Source organism: Urocampus carinirostris, chromosome 17, assembly GCF_059441175.1.
Source record: "Urocampus carinirostris isolate Australia breed hairy pipefish chromosome 17, RoL_Ucar_1.0, whole genome shotgun sequence".
Lineage (NCBI taxonomy): Eukaryota > Metazoa > Chordata > Actinopteri > Syngnathiformes > Syngnathidae > Urocampus > Urocampus carinirostris.
In genome coordinates, this window is record NC_142365.1 from 963,822 (window position 1) to 980,684 (window position 16,863).

At 41.9% G+C, this 16,863-nt stretch overlaps 1 protein-coding gene across 5 annotated transcripts; it reads right to left on the bottom strand.

The window, feature by feature from the left end:
- Positions 1–860: 860 nt before the first annotated feature.
- On the bottom strand, positions 861–16,258 carry LOC148348874 (carotenoid-cleaving dioxygenase, mitochondrial-like). 5 transcript variants are annotated; one of them, XM_088321404.1, is made up of 12 exons: positions 16,126–16,258; positions 14,354–14,546; positions 12,902–13,113; positions 11,131–11,246; positions 8,174–8,276; positions 7,976–8,104; positions 7,752–7,912; positions 5,950–6,117; positions 4,854–4,991; positions 4,605–4,787; positions 2,447–2,557; positions 861–1,809 (listed from the first exon to the last, which is right to left on the bottom strand). In XM_088321404.1, exons 1-12 carry the CDS (start codon positions 16,142–16,144, stop codon positions 1,690–1,692), a joined length of 1,653 nt encoding a protein of 550 aa, XP_088177530.1. In that variant the 5' UTR covers positions 16,145–16,258; the 3' UTR covers positions 861–1,689. The 5 variants fall into 5 exon arrangements, with proteins under 5 accessions (XP_088177530.1, XP_088177531.1, XP_088177528.1 ...); XM_088321405.1 differs by having other exon boundaries at positions 4,744–4,991; XM_088321402.1 differs by having other exon boundaries at positions 4,605–4,991.
- Positions 16,259–16,863: the final 605 nt, after the last annotated feature.

Below are 16,863 nucleotides of genomic sequence, written 5' to 3' on the forward strand. Positions count from 1 at the left end.
GTGATTGGTCTTTGATTTCAAAACAGGTTTTGTGCTCCCGCAAAATGAGTGGACACTGAATTTTTACTCTCAATGAGACAAAAAAAAGCAGCCAAGCAACGCTCATATCTTATGCTATGGTAAGGCGGACCCAAGCGCAGACACACAAGCTAAATGACAGGGAGTTTAAAGCAGGGATCTGCGACCTTTTCTGTACCCCGGGCCGGTCTAACGTCTGACTATTTTCTCACAGCCCGGCCCAATAATAACATTTGCAATAATAACAAACAAAATAACGATATTAAGCCCGAATCCACTGTGTAATTACCAGACTACTAGTTGACATAGGAGAAGGCATTCGATTTGATCTCAGTAGATGTAGTCGAAGACAAAAAAAGGTCGTAAGGCAGGACGGGAGAGCAGACTTGGTCAGGATAAAAACAGGTCGTAGCCGGAGACAGACGGGAGCAAAAACGGGACAGGTGGGAGTCGGGGTCGAAAAAAGGCTTGCCTAGTATACACTGAGGTACGCAGACGGGCTGACAACAGGGGACAGACAGGACTGGGTTCTCATTACACTATTTTATTCACCTTTACACATTACACAACATTGTTTCCCTTGTTATTAGCGATCTTAGTGGTTCAGACTAGGCGCTGTCACTGCTGTGATTCAGGTTCAATTCTTGTTTATTCTGATACTGAGTAATTATGGTCGATTGAGCAATCTTTGCTCGTTTACGGTGATACACTTCTGTAAAACCTTACCTAAACTCAAAAATGTGAGGATGAATGAATCTAGTTTTTTCTTGTTTTTCTTTTATGCAGCCCGTTTTGGAGCGGACGTCGTTGGGCGTCGCCTCAAAACATAAACAGAGACGAGATGTGACAAAAAGGGAACCTGGTTTATTTCATCCATACGTTCATTCTCGTTCGAGCCAGGTTCCTCAGACGCTGGGTTTATATACTGTGTTCGACAACATCGGTGAGCGATGACAGTGTTTTTACCGCCCTGACTCGGCTCAGTCAACCTTGCTATTTCCTGCATCAACGTTGCTTCAAAACATCCAGATGTTTTCCATCAGGGTGACCTGCAGTTCATCCACAACACCCACCACCAAAGACGTACCCAGTGGTCGCTGAGGACTGAATTATATGGGTTTAACAAAAGGCGCTTCACACATAGAAGGGGGAGAAAACAGATTAGAAAACGACTGCAGCCGGCAAAGCTCAAGAAGTCCAGAATCCATCGAGGACCAGTATACTCAGACAAGAAATCCGGAACATCAGAGGCAAGCATCCATCTGACAGCTTTTGCTGTCGGCACAGTTCTGAAGTACTGGGTTCCTGATTAGAGTCATTCACAGGTCTGGTGTCCTCCATTTTGTCTTCGCGTTGGTCTAGAAGACCATGGCGTGCTGGATCCAAAGAGCACTGACAAATCATGGTAGTTTATGTTTTTGGGTCATTCTAACACACCTGAGTAGCCAGCGAACAGGTTCTGAAAATAGCTCACCAGTGATGGGTCATTGCGATTTTCTAGTCAATTTGAATTCCAAACTGATGTTTTTGTGGTTAACACAGTAATAACGAGTTATTTTCAAACTGTCACCCAAAATAGTGGCCCTTGGAGCCAATCGGAAACAAAAAGTAGCTCTCAGCGTCAAAAACCTGATGATTCCAATCCATTTTTGAGACACAGTTCAGAGTCCCTCAAAGCGATGAAGCGTCGAAGACCCCATGGAAGTGGTAGGGGACGTTGACCGGCACCTTGGCTCTGCCCAGTTCTTCGAAAGTCCTGGCGTCCAAGACCAGGACAAAAGTGCTTTTGTCCTGGTGTTTGAAATGCACCAAAATGTGAAGTTCTTGATATGATGCCAACCACATTCCAATGTAGAGAAAAAATCTGACTGTGAGCTCAGAGTGTCAAGAACCAGAACAAGATCAGGACCCAAATGTGTGACGTTCTCACACAAGCCTTTTATTTTAGGGGAAATGGGGAGTCATGCACGTTAGGCAGCGGTCTGGCGTGGAAAGACAGGAAGCCAGAGACCAACGAGATCGATTCCAATTGCCCGAGTTGGTATCGGACAGATGGGGTCGATACCGGACAGGACGGGACGGACAGGATTGGTATTAAGACAGGATTTTAAAATTAAACAGGACTAGACGGGAACGAAAACTGGAGAGAATAATAGACAGGACAAAAACAGACGCAACCCGAAATTAAACAGTATAAAATAAATGGGAACAACACCGGACAGGAGATACCAACAGGAAAACAGGACAGACACAGAACCCACGTCTTGCGGGGCAGAGGTTCTTTGACGGACTGACAAACGTAGAGTGAGAGCACTGAGCTTAAATAGAAGAAAAGCCAATCCGTCAACGAGCCGCAGCTGGCGCCACACGGGCGGGGCCAATTGGGCGACACAGAGTAGTGCCCATTTGCTGAAATTGGAGGATTTACCTTGGAGGGAGAGAAGACCACCGAGAGGATGACCCCGTCGTCTTCCTCGGTGCCATTCGGTGAGGGTACGAAGACCGGCTCGGATGGGAAATGACCTTTCCGGTGCCACACCTGCGTTCATGTCATTTCATAAAATGTTTTAAGGAGATGACGCTCTTGAGCAGAGCTCTCCAACCTGGTTCCCCCTGAGGTGCCTGTTCTGAAAATACCCCACCAGTGCTGGGTCATTGTGATTTTCTAGTAAAAGTGTTTTTTTAGTGTCGGACTGAGGATTTAACCCTACTTCCTATTTTGCTCTATTTTTCTCTTTCTACCTTTCTTGCCTTCCTTTCTTCCTTCTTTCCTTCTATCCTCCTTTCCTTCCTTCCTACGGATATATGTATTTCCATTACATTTTGTGTATGTTTACATAACCTTTTAATGCGTGTTTTCATACTCTTTTGTGTGTTTACATACATTTTCGTGTGTACCTACCTATGTTTTTGTACGTGTTCACATACATATTGTGTATATTTGCGTTTCTTTTAGTGTGTTTTTTACGCACGTTTTCGTGCATTTGTTTATGTATAATTTTGTGTGAATTTTCGTGTTCACGTACATTTTGTGTACGTTTACACAAGTTTTAATGCGTGTTTTGTATTTTTTTGGGTATGTTTATATAAGTTTTAATGTGTTTTTACGTACATTTTTGTGTGTATCTACCTACGTTTTTGTGCGTGTTCACATACATTTTGTGTATGTTTGCGTACCTTTTTTGTGTGTTTTTACGGACCTTTTCTTGCATGTGTTTATGTACATTTTTGTATGTGTTTACATACGTTTTTCTGTGTTGTTGCGTATGTTTTCACGTAGGTTGTTGTGTGTTTTTACATACGTTTTCGTGCATGCGTTTATGTACATTTTTGTATGTGTTTACATATGTTTTTCTGTATAGTTACGTTTGTTTTCATGTGTGATTTTACGTAGGTTGTTGTGTGTTTTTACATACGTTTTCGTGCATGCGTTTACGTTAATTTTTGAGCGAATTTAGGCACGTTTTTGTGTGTGTTCACATCCATTTTGTGTATATTTACACATGTTTTAATGTGTGTTTATGTACATTTTTGTGTGTATCTACCCACGTTATTATGTGTGTTCACATACATTTTGTGTATGTTTGCGTACCTTTTTTGTGTGTTTTTACGGACTTTTCTTGCATGCATTTATGTACATTTTTGTAAGTGTTCACATACGTTTTTCCGTGTTGTTACGTATGTTTTCGTGTGTGACTTTACGAGGTTGTTGTGTGTTTTTACATACGTTTTTGTGCATGCGTTTACGTACATTTTTGTGTGAATTTAGGCACGTTTTTGTACGTGAACACATACATTTTGTGTATGTTTAAACAAGTCTTATTGCGTGTTTATGTACATTTTTGTGTGTATCTACCTACGTTATTGTGTGTGTTTACATACTTTTTTGAGTATGTTTGTGAATGTGTGTTTTATGTACGTTTTTGTGCGTGTGTTTACGTACATATATGTATGTGTTTATGTACATTTTTGTAGGTGTTTACATATGTTTTTCTGTACGTTTTTGTGCGTGCGTTTACGTACATTTATGTATGTGTTTATGTACATTCTTGTACGTGTTTACATATGTTTTTCTGTGTTTTTATGTATGTTTTCGTGCACGTGTTTACGTACATTTATGTATGTGTTTATGTACATTTTTGTACGCGTTTACATATGTTTTTCTGTGTTTTTCCGTACGTTTTTGTGCGTGCGTTTACTGACATTCATGTATGTGTTTATGTACAGTTTTGTACGCGTTTACATACGTTTTTCTGTGTTTTTCTGTATGTTTTCGTGCGTGCGTTTACGTACATTTATGTATGTATTTATGTACATTTTTGTACGCGTTTACATACGTTTTTCTGTATGTTTTTGTGCGTGTGTGACGTCCATTCTTGTGTTTTTACATAGGTTTTGGTGTTTGTTTAGGTCCATGTTTGGCATGTTTACGTATGTCGTTGCGTGTGTTTACGTACCCTTCCTCGCGTGTTGACCTATGTTTTTACGTATGAAGGTTTCACGCGATGCTCCTTTTTTTGTTACCGTCACCAAAGCGGCATCAAAACAACGTAAACGCCGACGAAAGGGAAAGTCGTGAACCTGACCTTGAAGGTTTTATGGCGGAGGTCCATTTTGATCAAGGAGTCGGCGAACAAGTGTCGAAAAGCGCAGCCGTAAAAAAAGCGGTAGGGTTTGGCGTTGTAGCGCTCGTAATGGATGCGGGGACACTCGATGCCGCCGTACCGGTAGAGGTCTTCCCCGTGGAGATCCTCGGCTCGGCAGAAGACCTGAGGAGAAGCGCGATTCCGGTCGGCGGATCGGAAGGGAAAGGCCGTCCCGGCGCCGCTTTTTACCGCCGCGCTGCCGGTTTTCACGCAGGTGGCGGAACTGCCGGGACGAGTGTTGAGGTTCCGCCCGGTCGGCGTTTCCTCCGTCACCTCCAGCGGTAGAACGAAGCGACGGGGGAGAGCCCTGCTCATGCTGTTGTACACCTGAAGGGTTAACAACGAACGGCCTGCGTTTGTCAATCCAGTCGTGTTTATTTGTCTACCTCTTAAGAGACAGATATACCCCTTTTTTGCTCCTGTCTGTCTATGGTATCTATCTATCTATGGTATCGATCTATGATATTTATCAATGGTATCTATGGTATCTATCTATAGTATCTATCTATAGTATCTATCAATGGTATCTATCTATGGTATCAATATGGTATCTATCTATGGTACCTATGGTATCGATGGTATCTTTCAATGTATCGATGATATCTATCTATCTATGGTATCTATCTATGGTATTTTTGGTATCTATGGTATCTATCTATGGTATCGATGGTATTTATCTATGGTATCTATATCTATGGTATCTATCTATGGTATCATTGGTATCTATGGTATCTTTCTATGGTATCAATGATATCCATCTATCTATCTATGGTAGCCATCTATGATATTTATCAATGGTATCTATGGTATCTATCTATAGTATCTATCTATGGTATCTATAGTATTTATCTATCTATGGTATCTATATGGTATCTATCTGTGGCATCTATGGCATCTATTTATGGTACCTATGGTATCGATGCTCTCTCAATGGTATCGATGATATCTATCGATCTATGGTATCTATCTATGGTATTTATCTATGGTATTGATGGTATTTATCTATGGTATATATATCTATGGTATCTATGGTATCTATCTATGGTATCATTGGTATCTATGGTATCTTTCTATGGTATCGATGATCTGTATCTATGGTATCTATCTATGGTATTTTTGGTATCTATGGTGTCTAGCTATCTATGGTATTGATCTATGGTATCTTTAGTATCTATTGTATCTATCTACTGTATCTATCTATTGTATCTATGGCATCTATGGTATCTATCTATGATATCTATGGATCCCAAAAGGTGGGGAGTAACGGCGATTGGATGTCCCTGACCTGGTCCAGAGCTTCTCCCGACTTGCGCAAGTTGTGAAGGAAGTAGACATCGAAGGCTCTGCCGTCGTCGGAGCAGACCAGGTCCAGGATCAAGAACTGGTCTTCTTCGTAAGCATTGATCTGATGTAAGTTGGCGAAGGCCTCGGCCTGGTACTTCACCGGGCTGACCTGGGCACAGAGGAGGCCAGCTTTTACGCCTTCGATGCCGCGGACGGATTTCCACGTCAAAGCTCTAAACTGTAGTCAAGAAAATCTGACTTCCTTGTCAGTTTAAGTATGTTTGCTTTTGTTCTGGCGGGGAAAAAAAGTAAACATATACCTATTTTGCTAGAAAATAACAAACTGGAAAAATAACACCTAGAATTTGCCAAAATATAGTCCCAATGATGTTTACACTGCAAAAAAAAAAAACGGAACAAATAAAGTCCCAAATTGTCATTTTAAGGATATTTGCTCTTGTTCTAAGATATATATGTAACGATTGCCATGGCGCCCAATTGGCCCCGCCCGTGTGGCGCCAGTTGCACCTCATTGACATTGGCTTTCCGTTCATTTAAGTTCAGTGCTCTCATTTTTCCTTTGTCAGTACGTCAACGAACCTCTGCTTCGCTAGACGTGGGTTTTGACTCGGTCCTGTTTCCTGTTGGCATTTCCTGTCCGGTATTGTTCCCGTTTATTTTTTGTCCTGCTTAATATCGGTTTCCAGTTTTCTTCCCAGCTATTTTTGCCCAGTTTATTATTCTCTCCAGTTTTCGTTCCCGTCTAGTTTGTCCTGTTTTATTTCAATATCCTGATTTATTATCTTCCTGTCTGTCCCATCCTGTCCGGTATCGACCCCATCTGTTTGATATCTGCTCGGGCAATTGGAATCGATCTTGTCAGCCTCTGGCTTCCTTTCATGCCAGACTGCTGCCTAACGTGCATGACTCCCCATTTCCTGTAAAATAAAAGGCTTGTGTGAGAAATGTCACACGTTTGGGTCCTGATCCTGTTCCGGTTCATGACAATGTCATCCAGCTTCTCAAATTAAATAAGGAAAAAGGAATTCTAGAATGAGAAAAAAATGTCTTAACAAGTAGTCAATATTTATTCTTAATTTAAAAAATATTTTCTCCCCCCCCCAAAAAATATTGGCAGGATTTAGAAAAAATTCTTATTTTAAGGATGCACTTTCCTATTTTGCCTGAAAATATCTTGAACTGGAAAAAAATACACCTAAAATTAGACAAAATACAGTCCCTTATAGTCTGTACACTGCAAAAAAAAAAAACTTCGACACAAAAAGTAGTTGTTGGTTGTACATGTATTTTGTCAAATTTTATGATAAATTTTCAGTAGAATGTAAAAAGCTGAATAAACATATGTTCATTTTATGTCGATAATTACTTGATTTAAGATATTTGATGTCATGATTACTGATGTGACTCAGCTGTGCCCGCTTATTTGGCGCCAACCGGGTTCTGATCGGCTCCCTGTCACTATTTGAACCCAGTCCTGTCAATCCCCGGTTGTCAGTCCGTCTGGGAACCTCCGTGAACACTAGGCAAGCCTTTCTCGATCCTGACTCCCACCCGTTTTTGCTCCCGTTCTGATCCTAACCTGCTCACCCGTCCTGACTTACGACCCGTTTTTGATCCCGACCACGTCTGCTCCCCCGTTCCGGTTTATGACCCGTTTTCTGACCCTGACCACGTCTCCCCCAGACTACCGACCAGTTTTCCGCACCTGACACAGACATTTTTTTTCTCTGTGCAAGAATTTTTCGGTAAAAGTGTTGAAAGTGCAGGGAAGAAGCCCCTCACCTCCCCCGTCCGCTTGTCGACAAGATGCAGGACGGTTTTGAGTTTGGGGTCCCAGGAAACGGCTTTGCAGAGCGCGTCGCCCTTCACCACGCAGGCCAAAATTTTCTTCATGTCTATTTTAACCGGCTGCTCGATCATCACGATGTAGTTCTCCGTCATGCCTGGAGGGGGCGGTACAGAAGGATGAAAAACTGTCGGGAAAGAGCCGCTCCGCGCTCCCGTACCGAAGCTGTGATAGTACGAGGGGTGGGCCTTGTCGGTAGGCGTTATGGAAGAGAGGATTCTGGCACCGTGCAGGGTGTCTTCGGGATTGGACTTGACGGGGGGGACGGTAATAACGTGGTAGGTTCCTCCTGGACAAATCCGAGCGGTAACAAAAAAAATGGGCGAGACAGGAAATCCCGTCACCGTACGAATCGTACCTGTGATGCTGAAGGAGGTCCCGATGTTGAAGCTGGTACCGTCGGGGTCATAATGGGGGTGCGCAGTGGCCGTATTTACGCCCACAAACGTGCTCCAGTCCACCTGCCGGGACGTGACCATAGTTGCTATCGTATTGAGCTATTTGGGCTGTGCATTTCACACCCAGGCCTTCAGATATGGCATCAGGGGCGTGGCTTTGAAATTGATTCAGAATTATTTGACGGGAAGGAAGCAATATGTGAAAATGGGAGGATTGTCATCTGAATACTTGGACATCTGTTGTGGAGTACCACAGGGTTCTATCCTGGGTCCAAAGTTATTTAATTTTTTAATGTTTCAAAACCATTAAAATTAGTAATATTTGCAGACGACACTAACATTTTCTATTCAAATGATAACTATATTGATTTGGTAACCTGCATTGATCAAGAATTAATTAACCTAAAGTATGGATGGATATGAATAAATTATCATTAAATTTATATAAAATCAAAGTCATATTCTTTGGTAATCGCAAGGTTAATCAAGATTTAGAAGTAAAAATGGATGCTTCTGCAATAGATTCTGTATCAGGGGTCATAATAGACAATAAATGAAGCTGGAAAACACACATCAGACACATACAAACACATACAAACTAAGGATTCTAAAAGCATTTCAATAATTCATAAAGCCAAATTCATTTTAAACTATAATGCGTCGTATTTATTATATTGTTCTCTCGTTCTGCCATACTTCACATATTGTGCAGAAGTCTGGGGCAATCATTACAAAAGTTCACTTTTATCCTCCAAAAACGTGCAATAAGAACCATACACAGGGTAGGATATGGAGATCATACTCATATTTTATTCCTGCAGTTCAAATTGATAAAAGTAGATCATTTTGTAAATTTTTTTACTGCACAACTGCTATTTAAGGTCAACAAAACCATAGTGCCGGAACACATCCATAAATGATTCATTCGGAAAGAGGGAAATTATGATTCAAGGGGCTGTAGTGAATTTATAATCCCAAAGGTGAGAACCAGCAGGAAAAGGATGTGTGTGTCTGTGTGCGGAGTCAAACTTTGGAACAATTTACAAGACCAGATCAAACAATATCCAATTCTTTACTTGTTCAGGTTTAGATACAAAGAAGAATTCCTGGTGGAATACAGAGATGAGGAGATTAGGGTATGAGTAACTAGTGTCATTATGACGTTGAGGGATGGGTACTATGGTGATAAGTGTATAAAATATGCGACTATTGTTATTATAATTTTTGATATCTGACCTATGTAATATGTATGTCTGTGAGATTTTGTTCTATTTGGACACAAAAGAGGAGCTATCTAAAATGTAATTAACAGGGAAGATGAAGGGGTAGGGAAAATAAGCATCTACTTCTTACTACCCCTTTTTGAACATGTTATGTTAACATTATTTTTGCTGTTGAGTCATTCTTTTTGTCTTGTTCTTATTTTCTATCTATCTATCTACCGTGGTCACATCCCTCAAAAGGGGTGACCGACAGCAAGAAAAACACATACAATAACAACTTATTTTCTAATGTTCGAAATAAAGTTTTCATTCATTCATTCATTCTTTCAGTCATTGGAATGATAACTGTTTGATGGCTATAATACATTTACTGCATCTACAGATGGGACACATATAAAAACATCTCTAATAACCTCATGAAATGATTTAAGAAGGCTTGCTCATGTGATATACAGGTGCAGGTCCGAGGACCAGTCGTTCCCCCGTAAGGGACCAAGTGCACACATAGGATTTTTTGGATCCACACGCAGTTGACTTTTAAGGCCAGCTCAGCAGAGGGAGTTACAAACTTTAAAAGCTCCATTTTAGTTGAGTGACCCGAGGCCACTCAAACAGGGGGGGTTGTTAGATTAAGCCTCTCGAATAATAGAGAAAAGAAAAAGGTCGCTGTGATTTGTTGTTGCTTTGGCGTTTCTCCATATTTAAAAGCACTCTTACACACATTATCCAAAGCAACAGCTTATACATTCATTATTTTATATTTTATTTTGAATATTATTCCTTGTTAATGTGATTTCCATTTTGGCTTGGTCATTATGGAAGGGGGAAGGCTTTTTGAGTTTTTCTTTGCCTTCATGTCGGTTTTAGATCAGGGGATGGCGTTGTAATAGTCTGCGGTTTGCAATAATCTGTGGTCTGTGCAGCCCTTTGAGACTATACAAATAAATATGACTTGACTTGATGTTCAGGGCCTGCAGAACTGAATCTGAAGGCCTCCAGGTAGATTGCTGACCCTGGCAACAAGTAATAACGGGAATTGACTTGACGTTCAGGGCCTGCAGAATTGATTGTGAAGGCCTAGGGGGGTAGATTTCCGACCCTGACAGCAAGTAATAACCAAATTGGCTTGATGCTCCTGGCCTGCACAACTGATTGTGAAGGCCTCAAGGTGGATCTATGACTCTGGCAACAAGTAATAACGCAAATTTACTTGATGTTCAGGGCCTGCAGAACTAATTGTGAAGGCCTCCAGGTAGATCTTTGACCCTGGCAGCAAGTAATAACAGAAAATGACTTGATGTTCAGGGCCTGCAGAATTGATTGTGAAGGCCTCCAGGTAGATATTTGACCCTGGGAGCAGGTAATAACCAAAATTTACTTGATGTTCAGGGCCTGCAGAACTAATTGTGAAGGCCTCCAGGTAGATCTTTGACCCTGGCAATAAGTATTAAAGGAAATTGACTTGATGTTCAGGGCCTGCAGAATTGATTGTGAAGGCCTCCAGGGAAATTTCTGACCCTGGCAGCAAGTACTAACTGAAATGTGATTGGGTAAATGTTTCCATATATCATTAGCGTCAAGATTCAGATATTTTAGGCCAGCAGAGAAGGCCTCGCTGACCATGACGGCCAACCACCGTTGGAAAGCGCGCGTGATGGCTCGATGAGTAAGCGGAGCTTTGCGTTCATTCGTACCTTTTGTAGCGTTTGCAGGTTTTCCGGGTTGACTTTGTACATGGCGCTGCTTTCTGTGCTGAGATAGAAATCCCCTTTGTATTTCACAATGTTGACGTTGGCGTTGTCTGAAGGCTCTGGAACAGAAACAGCACCAGAACAGTATGCCTTTCTTTTGTCCAAGCACAAAGTCATTGCACTCAAAAAGAAAGAAACTGTTTATTCCTGCTTTCTATTGTTTCAATTTCATGTATGATAATTATTATTATTCTTCCCCAAAAAAATAAAAGATTGCAAAGTATATAAGCCAACCTTTTTCATAAAAACGGTGCCCACTGCAGGACAAACGTGGTACCACAACTTTTAGCATCACATCGGAATTGTCCACACTTTCATTTGCATTGATTGAACGTAGTTAAATCAGATGATACAACGGATTGATGATCTAATTTGTTGCCAATGCTTTGAAACCATTTCAATGTTTAGTTGTTGCAGCCCTACACGAATATACAAAATCATAAAAGATATAATTCACGAGTTAATTAAATGTGTTTTAATAAATTATATGAAATAATATAGAAAATAAAGAAGTCAATCACAATCAAAAATACAACATGATTTGTATGACATAACAAAACAAATTATAGCGTTTTATTTTTAGTAAATTAGCAAAATCACATGCCATATTTGGGATATTAGTTTTCTATTCAAATGAAAGTGGACGTTTTAGAATAAAAGAAAATGTCATGATCCGGGACAGGATCAGGACCCAAACGCGTGACGTTTCTCACACACCCTTTTTTTTTTTTTACGGGAAATGGGGAGTCATGCGCGTTAGGCAGCAGTCTAGTGTGGAAAAACAGGAAGCCAGAGGCTGACGAGATCGATACCAAGTGCCCGAGTAGATATCGGACAGATGGGGTCGATACCGGACAGGATAGGACAGACAGGATTGATACTGAACCAGGATATCGAAATAAAACAGGACAAACTAGACAGGAACAAAAACTGGGTAGAATCATAAACAGGACAAAAATAGACAGGAACGAAACTGGAAACCAATATTAAACAGGACAAAAATAAACGAATACAATACCAGACAGGAAATGCCAACAAGTCAAGTCATTTTTATTTGTATAGCCCTTAAGTTTCAAAGGGCTGCACAGGTTATTACACAGACTATTTTTCAGACTATTATGACACCATCCCCTGATCTGGAACCAACATGAGGGCAAGGAAAAACTCAAAAACCTCAACATGAGGAAAATGAAGAAACCTTGAGAATGGACCGCAGCAGGACCAAGTCAAAACCCATGTCTTGCGGGGCAGAGGTTCGTTGACGGACTGACCAAAAAAGAATGAGAGCGCTGAGCTTAAATAGAAGGAAAGCCAATCTGTCAATGAGCCGCAGCCGGCGCCATACGGGCGGGGCCAATTGGGTGCCATGGCAACCGTGACAGAAAATGTATAATATTTAGATACAAAAAGGAAAAAAGGCTTTCCAAAATTTGGAAATGTTCTACTCGCTGACGCCATCTTCTGGCTTAAGTCATCATTGCGGCCTCTGTCAAGCTCCTTGTGTGGCACGTGCAAGTACATGCATTTCTTAAACGCGCGGATGAACTCTTCGTTTTTCATACTTTTTGCGGTCGGGGTTTGGACTCTACCTTGAAACAGGTCCTTTTCTTACTTTCACCATTTTCATGCTATACTAAGTGGTGAAGTTCCTCTTTTTTGCCTGTGGAAGCATACGCGAGCGGTACATAAAGGCAACAAAAGTAGTCATACTCACTTATAAGGTCAAGACGGGAGAAGAATCTCTGGAAGACGTTTTGAGAAGGGTCAGACGCGCTAACGGTACCGATTTCGGACACGGCGATGCGGTCCCTCTCGCGGTTCTTGGTGTAGGCCTCGCTGCGAAGGAAGCGACTGGAGTAGCTCACCTGACCGTTCTCCATCTTGAACTTGTGGAGCATGGCCATCCCGTCGAACCAGTGCTTGAAGCTGGCGTGCAATTTACAGATCATTTGTTCAATAAGAGCTTTCGAGTGGGCAACAAAAATCGTATCTTTATGAAAACTCATGGTTGGATTAGGGCTGCAACTCATGATTATTTTCTCAATCGGTATATTGATTATTTTTTTATTAAGCGATGAATCGTTTTGAATTCCCCCCACTTTATTCAAATGTTGACGTTTCAGACGGATTGAAAAATAGTGCAAAAATCAACAGAATATTCTGTAATAGAAAACCATTTTTAAAATCCGGGTTCAGAGCCTCGCACGTCTAAAAAATATACCTTACCTTCTCAATAAAAGCATTTATTGACTTGACGCCATTGAGCGCGAGCTTATGTCAACTGAGAACACGGTGTGGACACTCTTATTGTGAAGGGGACATGAATTTCACTCTTTCTCTCTCTACCCGTATTCTATATGGTGTACTGTATACAGGGGGTATACTGTATACCTGTATGCGTTTTTTAAGCATTTTTGAAGGGGCGCCGCTACTTCGCGGATTTTCAGTTTTCGCGGGTGGTCTCGGTCCCCATTAACCGCCGTAACCGAGGGATTACTGTACATGAAAATACATACAAGTATATGCTATTACCTGCAAATATGCAAGTTATTCTTTTTCCTACCATCGTGTTCGAAAATGAAGCTATTTTGGACTTATTGTTTGAAGCAAAAAACAAAAAAAAAAACACATTCAATTTGATATTTTCTATGCACAAAAAATATTTCCAAAATGTAAACCCATGATTAAAGTTTTGTCAACAAATGTGTTTTGGGGGTTAAATATTTGAATATAATACTCATTCCCAATATGAAAATGATATATGCTTCGGGAACTGGCCCTTGTGTAGAAGTAAACATTACTTTTCCTCTTATTTAATATATATTATGTACTTCATTTATGATTTTTTTTCCCCTCTGTACTTCTGCAGCACTTTCTGTTCCTTTAAAAAGTGTTGAAACCTTCATGCCAATTTGGTTTTCAATTAAAAGAAAGATTTCAAAAAATGTAAGCTAACTTTTCCATAAAAACGGTATTGGCGCCCCCTGCCGGACTCAAGTGGTACCACATCTCTCAGCGTCACTCCAGAATTGAGTGCACTCCGTTTGCATTGATTGGATGTACTTTACGCCTCATGAATCCAAATGACTTGCCAGTGCTTTTAATAACGCCTTTTATATCCATTTTATCGATGAGTTGTTGCAGCTCTCGTTCGGATGGAACTCACTGAGTGTCTCCGAATTCGAACTTGGCCGGGCCGTTTCGGAGCAGGTTGCCGCGGATCCAGTCCGGAATGGTTCCTTGTATGTCAGCAGGGACCGGGTCCGGGGTCTCGTCCACAGAGCGGACCAGAGGGGCAATGGTTTCCAACCCCTTCCCGAACCCCGCCGGTTCTCCCGCCTTCATTTCAGGACTGTTTCCTGTACACACACATTTAAAAGTCAATTTCAGATGGCTAAGCTTAACTATACACGAGCTGAGAGCTACTTTTTGTTACTTATTGCTCTGCTCTCCCGTCCCGAATTATGATCCGTTTTTTTATCCCGACCACGTCTGCTATCCCGTCCCGGCTTACTACCCGTTTCTGACCCCGATTTTGTTCTCCTGTCCTGGCTATCGAGCAGTTTTTCGCCCCTGACACGCCAATCGCTCGCTACGGAAGATCTACTTTCGTATTCGGATCACAATCCGAGTACGAGAGAGCAGAACTGCGACTGGCTGGCAAGCAGTTCAGGGTGTCCCCTGCCCATTGCCCGAAGATGGCTGGGATGGGCTCCAGCACCCCCTACTGAGGATAAGCGGTGCAGATAAACTGTAGCCGGAGCTGCAAGAGCAAGACGTGATCAGGATCGGAAACGAGTCTTAAGCCGGGACGGGAGAGCAGACGTGGTCAGGATCAAAAACGGATCGTAATTCAGGACGGGAGATCAGACGTGGTCAAGATGAAAACAGGTTGTAGCGGGAGACAAACAGGAGCAAAAACGGGACAGGCGTAATTCAGGGTCGAAAAAGGGCTTGCCGTGTAAAAACGCAGATTCACAGACGGACTGACAAAAGGGGACGGATAGGAGTAGGTTTAAATAGGGACAGGGAGCCAATCACAGTCCAAGGCCGTTGGCGCCAAAGGAGCGGGCACAGTTGATTCGCAACAGTATTCATTACAAGAGGTGCAAATTATTGATGCCAGGAAAAGAGTATCGATCCGATCCAAGTACTTTTTCTTAGTATCGATGATATCGATATTTGGATCGATATGCCCACTTTTCATTTTTATCATGTGAATTTTTTTTTTTTTAATTTGCACTTATTGTCATAATAACCGATGTGATTCACCTGTGCCAGTTCCTTTGGCGCCAACTGCCTTGGACTGTGATTGGCTCCCTGTCCTTATTTAAACCCACTCCTATCTGTCCCCGGTTGTCAGTCCGTCTGCGAACCTCAGTGTATACTAGGCAAGCCTTTTTCGACCCTGATGCCCACCTGTCCCGTTTCTTGCTCCCGTCTGTCTCCGGCTTCAAACCGTTTTGATCCTGACCACGTCTGCTCTCCTCTCCTGGCTTTCGACTCGCTTCCGACCCCGACCACGTTTTTGCTCTCCTGTCCTGGCTACTGACCGTTTTCCGTTCCCAACACCGCCCGCCGCGGAAGATCCACTTCCGTGTTCAGAGCGACCTGCTTCCTGCGTCCAGCGATCACCGGGCGCTACCCTTTCTCTTCCTTCCAATAAAACTTGAGAGAAACGCAACGCAAGTGGGTCCTGTCTCCGTTCTGGTCTTGACACATATTTTCATTGAATCATCCTTGTTATTATAACTCATATCTCGATTTCACTAAAAATATTGGAAGACAGTAGCCGTATTTTTCAGACTATAATGCACACCGAAAAAAGAAAAGCGTACCTTATAATCAAGTGCAAGGAAAATACGGTAGTATGCCAAATACTTCTACCAGGACACTGGATAAAGCCACTGAAAAGGAAAAAATGGAGGTATCTCTTACCGGTTCGGATGGGGTTCATATCCAAGATGGTGGAATATAAAATGCGTACGACAGTCAAAAGTGCAATTGAATGTTGCCCTGACACAATATTTGAAGGATGACATCATCCAGTCGGCGACGTGTTACCGTTCCGGATGGGAATTTCAACTTCCTGCTTCGCTAGCACGTCAACTGGTTTTGTGAGATTCCGAATGCAATCTAAACCGTGATGCACCCTTTCTGTATTGTTTCACTGTCATTTCATTCTTAATTCTTATGTTTATTTTGAAATTATTTTCAGGATTATACAGTTGTTTTTTTAATCCTAATAAAACGAGTCAATGTAAAATCTTCACCCTTTACATAGAATGCAAATATAGGATAGGGCCGCAACAACAAATCGATAAAACTGTCATGATTACCGATATGCATCACCTGTCCCCGTTCCTTTGGGGCCAACTGCCTCGGACTCTGATTGGCTCTCTGTCCCTATTTAAACCCTTTCTGTCACCTGTTGTCAGTCTATCTTCAAACCTCAGTTTACACTAGGCAAGCCGTTTTCAACCTTGACTCCCACCCGACTTTTGCTCCCGTCTGTCCCTGGGCTTCGACCCATTTTTGATCTTGACCATTGGAGACCTTCAGAATAGGTTCTGCAGGCCCTGAACATCAAGTCAATTCAGTTATTACTTGTTGCCAGGTTTATAAATCTACCTGGAGGCCTTCACACTCTGTTTCAACAGGCAGGCCCTGAACATC

Bases quoted from the DNA above. Each gene is read 5' to 3' on its own strand.
- LOC148348874 (XM_088321400.1), bottom strand. The intron at 7,913-7,975 runs GTACGGGAGCGC...CGCCCCCTCCAG, and splicing joins CTCGTACTATCACAGCTTCG to GCATGACGGAGAACTACATC. The intron at 6,118-7,751 runs GTGAGGGGCTTC...CTCTGTGCCCAG, and splicing joins TCGACAAGCGGACGGGGGAG to GTCAGCCCGGTGAAGTACCA.